At 45.5% G+C, this 7689-nt stretch overlaps 2 protein-coding genes across 3 annotated transcripts in view; one reads left to right on the forward strand and one right to left on the reverse strand.

Moving 5' to 3' along the window:
• LOC112159985 (cytochrome P450 4F3) overlaps nt 1–2715 on the reverse strand; it is a 6378-nt gene extending 3663 nt beyond the window's left edge. The window contains exons 1-4 of the mRNA XM_024294273.2: nt 2484–2715; nt 2280–2424; nt 2156–2209; nt 1964–2091 (exon numbers count right to left, since the gene is read on the reverse strand). Of these exons, the coding sequence (XP_024150041.1) occupies nt 1964–2091; nt 2156–2209; nt 2280–2424; nt 2484–2681 (525 nt within the window). The 5' untranslated portion in view covers nt 2682–2715. The remainder of the gene's footprint in view (nt 1–1963; nt 2092–2155; nt 2210–2279; nt 2425–2483) is intronic.
• Nucleotides 2716–2913: 198 nt separating this feature from the next.
• On the forward strand, nt 2914–6358 carry LOC112159983 (insulin receptor substrate 2-A). 2 transcript variants are annotated; one of them, XM_024294272.2, is made up of 6 exons: nt 2914–3052; nt 4246–4668; nt 4738–4987; nt 5131–5380; nt 5441–5921; nt 5989–6358. In XM_024294272.2, exons 2-6 carry the CDS (start codon nt 4283–4285, stop codon nt 6212–6214), a joined length of 1593 nt encoding a protein of 530 aa, XP_024150040.1. In that variant the 5' UTR covers nt 2914–3052; nt 4246–4282; the 3' UTR covers nt 6215–6358. The 2 variants fall into 2 exon arrangements, with proteins under 2 accessions (XP_024150040.1, XP_036071040.1); XM_036215147.1 differs by lacking the exon at nt 2914–3052 and adding an exon at nt 4030–4083.
• Nucleotides 6359–7689: the final 1331 nt, after the last annotated feature.

Consider the following 7689-nt stretch of genomic DNA (forward strand, 5'->3'; position numbering starts at 1 on the left):
TTTTGTGTTTTTTACTGTTGTTCTGTGTCTTTGTTGTTTATTTTTCTGTTGTTCTGTGTACTAGTTTTTTTTTTAACTACTGTCTTTCTTAAAACAGGCATATCAAAGAACAGCTCGGGTCCTAAGGAGTTAAACCACGGAACTACTGTTTTTTGTTTTCTTTCTGTGTACTTTACTCTTGTTCCGTGTACTTTTTGTGTACTTTACTGTTGTTCTGTCTTTTTATTGTGTAACTTAGTGGTGTGCTCTGTAGTTGTTTTGTACTTTACTGTTTTTATGTGTATTTGTAGGTTATGTTACTGTTGTTCTGTGCACCTTTTGTGCATTTTACTGTTGTCCAGTGTACTTGTTTTGTATTTTACTGTCGTTCTGTACACTTCTGTTTATTTTAATGTTGGCCTGTGTACTTCAGTTTACTTTACTGTCATTCTGTGTACTTCTCATGTTCTTTACAGTCTTTTTTTTTCTTTTTGTGCACTTTACTGTCCTTCTGTGTACTTTTTTTTACTTTAATGTTGTTCTGTCTTTTTATTGTGTACTTTACTGGTGTACTGTGTACTTGTGTATTTTACTGTTTTTCTGTGTATTTGTTGGTTATTTTACTGTTGTTCTGTGTACTTTTTGTGCATTTTACTGTTGTTCTGTGTACTACTGTTTACTTTACTGTTGTTTTGTATACTTCTGTGCACTTCACTCTTGTGTTGTGTATCTTACTGTTCTATGTTTTGTCTTTGAACTAGAGATGTCCCGATCCGATCATGTTGTTGATGACTCGATCAATATCGGATATTTCATTTTTTTTCATTATGATCAGAGTTTTATATTTCAAGCTTATAATCCTGGATAATTACTTCACTACAAGTCTACATGTCCTGAACGCTAAATGTTGTTGCTGTAAAACGCAGCAGAAAACGGCAGCACTTTAAACAGGAAGCTAACAACAACAATTCAGTCAGCTAGTGATATGATCACAGATTCAGACTTTTGGGACCAGTAACTCTTTTAAAAACGCTTTAAACTGACAGCAAGTGTCTCTGTTGGTTTGTCTTAACATAAACAACAACCTCTAAAGACAGTTCAACAGAAAGAGACAGTTTTTGTTTTTGTTTAATGTGAAGGTCTTTGTGCTGCAGACAGACGGTTGCACAGCAGCTGCTAACTGCTACATGCTAGCGCCGTGATTTAACTCCTCAAGACCCGAGCTGTCCTTTGATATTGCCTGTTTTAAGAAAGACAGTAGTTAAGAAAATTAGCCACTGTGATAATAAAATTGAAAATGTGATGTCTTAAGAGATTAAAAAAACACATAATCTAAAGAAAAAAAACTAATGAATGGTTCTAATGATATGAGCTTGTTGTAAAATTAATGCTAAAACAAAGTCATAATTTATTTATAAGAATTTTAAATGAGGACAGGAATCACATTTGGTCAAAAATGTTCAATAGCTCTAAAGATGTTAAAGCTAAAGTCACTAAACTTTATCACATGACTAATTATCACTTATATAACAAGAAAATAATATTTTTCCCTAGTTTATATTTGCTGTATTTTTACTTGTTTATTAAAGCTACTTCACAGAAGTGTTTTATTTAAGTTTTTAGTGATAAAAGAAGGTTATTGAAATATAAATAAGGGACAACACTAATCTGTTTTTATTCATGTTTTAAATGTCTTATAAAAGTATCGGATTGGGACTCGGTATCGGCAGATACACAAAATCAGATGACTCTGAATCGGATCGGGCCCAAAAAAACCTGATCTGGACATCCCTAGTTTTGACTTTACTTTTGTTCCACATACTTTTTCAAGTTGTTCTCTTTTTTGCTGCGTTTTACTGTAGTTTCATGTACTTTGCAGTAGTTCTGTGTACTTTGCTGTAGTTGTGTGTACTTTGCTGTAGTTCTGTGTACTTTGCTGTAGTTCTGTGTACTTTGCTGCGCAGTGCAGATGAGGCCGTCTTACATGCATGGTGTTGGTGGAGGAGTTGAAGGTGGAGATGGATTCCTTCAGGACGTCGAAGTGGAACGCTGGAGTGAGCAGCCGTCTCTTCCGGGACCACTCCTCTCCGTTGCTTAGCAACAGACTTTGTCCTTGGATGAATGGAAGGTGTTTGTGATGAAGTTGTTCAGATGAAGATGAATGAGCTGAACTCACCTAACCAAGGACGCAGGTGACCATAAACGAGGTCGTCCTTCACCGTGATTCTGGCTGTTACAGATGAAGGTCGGATCAGAGGTCCGTTTGGGTCTCTTGAACGGATGTTCTGACCGTCACTCACCTGACGCCATCAGCAGAGGTTTAGCGTAGTCTGGATGGAAGACTCTGACCAGGTGATAGAAGGGGCCGAGGAACCAGCAGCAGGAGTGTTTGTAGGTCTGCACCAGGGCGTCCACGCGCTGCAGACCTTCCTCCGTGCTCTGCATCTGCACACCAACATGTTCGGTCTGAACGCTGAAGCCCCCCCCAAACACACACCTCTTACCTGGCCCAGGTGACCCAGCAGCCAGGAGCGCGTGCGGGGTTTGCTGAAGCAGGACATCCGGTGGGTGTACCAGGCGTGCCGCAGCAGCAGCCTCGCCGTCCAGACGAGCAGCAGAGCGAGCAGGCCGGACCCGACCGACTGCAGGACCAGGCGGGGTTCTGCCCACAGCAGAACCGGAGCGAGGGCTCGGAGGAGCATCCTGAGGGCGAGGGTTTGAGTCCTGCTGCCGCAGAGAAGCCGTTTATGTGGAAAGAGTTTCAACACACTGAGCTGTTGTGACACCGTTTCCTTTGAGTCGTTCTCATGAAGACACTCCAGTCAAACAGGAACTCAGATTATTGATGTCAGGGTCATTTAGTCCAAGTTTAGGTTCATTAAACCCTTTGGGTCGTGTTGGTCCAGGTTCTCTGTGTCTGAGAGTCCGTCCACTCTTCTCCACAGCAGTGTTGGTTTTTACAAGCAGCTCCTGAACGCCACGCTGATTTAGCACCTGATGCAATCAAACCTGCAAACAGATGCATGGTGTGTTTGTGCTGCACGCAGACGGACAGGCGGGATGTGCACTTGAGGTAATCCTAATTCACTGGTGATCTGCTCAAAGACGGACGATCAGTCGACGTGTCCACAGTCTGGTGTCATTTCTAAATAGTTCCATTAGATGAAGGTTAACGTTCCTGTAAAAGGAGAACCCAATCAGGAACTCTGCCTGAGAGAATCAGATTTACAGCAGAATGATGGACAGATATCTGAAGCCTGAAAGCCCAGATTAGATCCAGATTCCTGGATGAAGTTCAGGAAGTTTCTGTCAGACTGTTGACGGTATTTTCAAATTAAAAGCTGCTGTTTGTTTGCTGGATGTTCAGCATTATTCTTCTGTCCTGGACTGAAGGAGCAGATTGTTTTTGCTTTTAGTCTTTCACTGTGCACCTTTCAGCAACTCCACCGACATGTCAGAGCTGTTTTGAAACTATTATGGGATGGCCACAGGACTACACTTTGGCTGCTATTATGTGTGAAATTTTGTGAATTTCATATTTTCCTACAAAATAGGAAAATAATGCTTGTTACAATTTAGACTTTGCCAAGTTAAGCCTATAACCACAAAATCTAATTGACCTTTGACCTCAGGGAGAGGACACCACCTTAAATTGCAAAAACAAATCGCCTTTAGTTCCTTCTTCAAATTTCAACTCCTCCTATCACGTTCCTCCAGCACCATTTGGAAGCTGCTTGGCAAAAAATGTTGGAATTAGAAACTGTAGATGTTGAACGGCGTTGAAAGTGGCGCTCCCCTGTTGCTCGCACATTTTTTTTATCAGAATATTGTATAACATGAATCCATGGCTCCAGCTGAATACAACAATATAACATATGATACAAACACAGCATGGTTAACAAAAACCTCTGTTGCCAAGGAAACGTTATGATTTACTTTTGCAGATTCTTCTAAAAATGACATAAACCTGTTTGTTATCCCCAGATAAACAAAACAAAAAATAAAATGGTTGCTATGGAGATAAACTAACGGAAAAGTCGCCATTTTGATTTCTTTTCTTTAGTGAATTTGTCACGTGCAGCTGCGACCAGGGTGGCACAGAGGGTATTACAGCACCGCTCACAGCTTTGTTTTCATGTTTTGGTCATTAAAACAGTTTATCTGCTGATAATCTCATTCAATTTGTTTGTCTTCCTTTGATTCTTCTCTTATTTCCACTACATGGAATATCTGGAGGTCAGATCTGAAATGTTCTCCTGCTTTCAGCCTCCTGGTTCTGCTGGTCTGAGCTCGGCTCACCAACATGGCTGAAGGACCCGACGAGGCCTCCCTGCTCCTCCCCCCCTGCCCCTCCCCCCCTCAGCCTCCGTGGACTCTCTCGGAACCAGAGAGAGCCTCTGAAGGCCCCCTAGTCCAGCAGTCGTCCTCCGGCTTCTATGAGGAGCTCTTCTGGAGCCTCCAGGCTCCCGTCCCTCTGGCTGGAGCCCTCGCGTCCTCCGGGCCGCAGAGCGACGTGGTGAAGCAAGGCTACCTGGGGAAGCTGGAGAGGAACCACAGGAGATACTTTGTGCTGAGAGCGGGGAGTCACACCGGGCCGAGTCGACTGGAGTGGTACAGGAACCGAGACAAGTTCACAGCGGCGGAGAAATCGGCTGGGAGGACGGCGCCGTTCGGATGCAGCAGACCAGGGTTTGTGGAGATCACACGGCAGCTGCTCAGTCCACGCCGACACCCCCAGAAATGTCTCTACTTTCCCAGAGCCATCTATCTGCGCTGCTGCCTCGGCGTCAGCCGTATCGGGGACTCCCGCAGGGGTCACACGGTGGAGCTGTACGCCAAAGACCACACCTTGGTGCTGCTGGCGGAGGACCGGCAGCAGAACCAGGACTGGTACGTGGCCATCAAGACCCTGATGGAGGAGGAGCAGAGAGACGAGGAGCACGGAGGAGGGGCTGATGAAGAAGACGATGGGTACTTCACCCTCCCCCCCGGAGCCTTCTTCAAAGAGGTGGAGCATCTTCTGAAGTCTCATCTGTCTCCTGGTTGCGTTCAGGCGCTCCTCCCTGAACATTTAAGTGTAAATGATTGAAGTTTAATGTACATGTCAGTGGTAAGGTGGTATAATGACCTTCGACCTCCTCCTCGCCGCAGGTGTGGCCCGTCACGGTGAAGCCTCGCGGTCTGGGCAGCTCCAAACCCCTCACCGGGGAGAACCGGCTCTGCCTCACCGCCACCTCCCTGGTCTTGGTCCGACTGGGAGCCGATACGGAGCTGCCGTCCGTCACCATCCCTCTGCTGAGCGTCCGCAGGTTCGGACACCTGGACGGCCTGTTCTACTTGGAGCTGGGCCGGTCGGCGCCCGGCGGGCCCGGGGAAATCTGGATGGAAGCGAAGCAGCAAGGTACCGAGGTGAGAGGTGAGTTGGAGTCCTCTGAGGTTCTGACGTGTTGTGTGGGAACAGCCCTCGCCCAGCAGATCCACGAGTCCATTCGGGAGACGGTCCGGGCCCTGCGAGCCCTGCCGGACCTGGCCGGGTCGCCGGCCTCCAGACCCAGCCAGCACCCGGGCCTTCTGGCCTCAAAGCGCTGCCGACCCAAACCCAGAGGCAGGCTGGGGAATGTGAGAACCTCAGACCCGCAGACGAGCCCCGCCCACAGTCACCTGAGGTCCAATGAGAGCGACGACAGCAAGCAGGACTCCTCCACCTCTGACCTCAGTCCCTCCAGAGCCCACCAGGGCCCGACAGCCTTCAAGTTGCACAGCTGGGGCTCGTCAGAGGGGGAGGAGCTGCTGGGGTACATGGTCATGTCCCCCCAGGCCGGGATCAAACCCTCGGCTCCGCCTCAGGATGACTACGTCACCATGGAGAGCCCGCAGAGGCTGGAGCGGACGGCGTGCTCCTCCTCCTCCTTCTCCTCCTCCCTTCAGACGGCCTTCAGCAGGTAACGTGGGTTCTTTGGTGTTGCTGTTCTGGACTCGGACTGCTCACGCCGCCTCCTCTGTGTTCAGCCTCACCTGCGACAGCCCGTCGTCTCTGCATGCCGTCAGCATTCGCTCTCCGCTTTCTCCGGTTCCTGGTGAGGCTCCGAGGAGCTCCGGCTGCTCTCCTGCTCGGGTTTGGAGGACGTCCTGCAGATCAGGTCTGCCAGACCCCGATCTCCTCCAGTCTGCGGTGAGACGATCCTGGCTGCCGCCGTGTTTCCTGTCGTGTCTGAAAGGTGGAGACAGAAGATGACGGCGGGAGACGGCTCAGATCCACCTGCAGACCCGAAGCTCCGGGCGTTCCTCACCTGGACTCCTCCTGGGGCCTGAAGATCAGAAGTTCTGCAGCTTTCAGAAACGGGAAAAAATAAAGTTCATGCTCTTGACAATCTCCAGACTTGAATCTTTTACTGTTTTTTTTACAAATATTTAAAGAAATGTGTATTCAAAAAATATGTAGCTCAAATTAAATGAGAGATTTAAAAAAAACTTTATTGATATCCACGTGAGAACAGATGAGTTTATCACGTTTTCTTAAATGATCTCATTAAATCTCGGAACGTTGTTTCAGAGTTTGGTCCTGAGGCTGAGACGTTCTGGATAAACATCTGGACCTCAGGGGGACTCTGGATCCAGATCTTGGCTTTAAAGTGTTAGAATTTTGAGAATAATAAAACCAAAAATTATATGTAAGACATGCTTTTTAAAATATTTTCTTCATTGTGTATCGAATCTTCAGAATTCTGCAGCATGATTTCCAGATAGACCATAAGGAGCAGCGATACAGGATCATTTTTCTCCCAGCGGTCTTGAATGTCTCACGTATGTCTGGACTCTGCAGCAATCCTAGATTTACTGCAGAGGTTCAGTAGATTATTGATATTTCTTACTTTCAGCTTGTCCTGTGACTTGCACATTAAAAGCTAAGTTTGAATTAACTTTCATGTGGAATGTTTCTGTGCCAAGTAAACAAGATATTTACTATTAACAATAAATATCTAAGTTCAGTCCATATTTGTTTTGATGGTTTCTGAACAAATATTACCCACAATCCCCTACTGTTTTGTAAGCTTTTTGATGAGTATTGCTTAATTGCTAAACGACTAAAATAATATTTAATTAAAATCAATAAATTAGCAATTAGCTGAATGCCAAATTAACCTAAAAAACTTAGGTTATCCAGAGCAGCTAGCATGTAGTTGAAATATTAGCTAAAATCCAAAATAGCCTAGAAAAATGTTCGTAAATACCAAAATGGTCCAAAAAGTTAGCAGAACGACAACTTCTAAAACTTTAAACTGTAATTTTTTTAACATAATTATGAATAATAAAAAGTCAGGAATATTATTCCAGAATAAATCAATTTAAACCTTAAATAACTTTCAATATTTTACTCTCCATAAAAATATATTTTGTCAAAATCATACAAGTTAGAAATGAGCTCAAGATAACATCGGGTCATTAATAACAATAAAATAGAATGATCTGGAGGGCCTGGTCAAAGAACAACCATCACTGTCTCCTACATCAGCCCAGGCTCAGCTGACAAAGTTCTACAGAACCTGTTTCCTTTTCTTCTGCCCCAGACTGCAACCAAACCAGACAGAATCAGAACCGCAGAGGATCAGGGATGACCTGCTTTCAGCTCACACAACACTAACAAAACCCCTCAAACCTGACAGTTCCTCCCCTCTGGACTTCTGCAGGTGAAGACCAGCCAGCACACCA

This window comes from Oryzias melastigma, linkage group LG2 (genome assembly GCF_002922805.2).
Source record: "Oryzias melastigma strain HK-1 linkage group LG2, ASM292280v2, whole genome shotgun sequence".
NCBI lineage: Eukaryota > Metazoa > Chordata > Actinopteri > Beloniformes > Adrianichthyidae > Oryzias > Oryzias melastigma.

Bases quoted from the DNA above. Each gene is read 5' to 3' on its own strand.
- LOC112159983 (XM_024294272.2), top strand. From the start codon at position 4,283: ATGGCTGAAGGACCCGACGAGGCCTCCCTGCTCCTCCCCCCCTGCCCC. The intron at 4,669-4,737 runs GTTTGTGGAGAT...CTACTTTCCCAG, and splicing joins TTCGGATGCAGCAGACCAGG to AGCCATCTATCTGCGCTGCT. The intron at 5,381-5,440 runs GTACCGAGGTGA...GTGTGGGAACAG, and splicing joins GATGGAAGCGAAGCAGCAAG to CCCTCGCCCAGCAGATCCAC.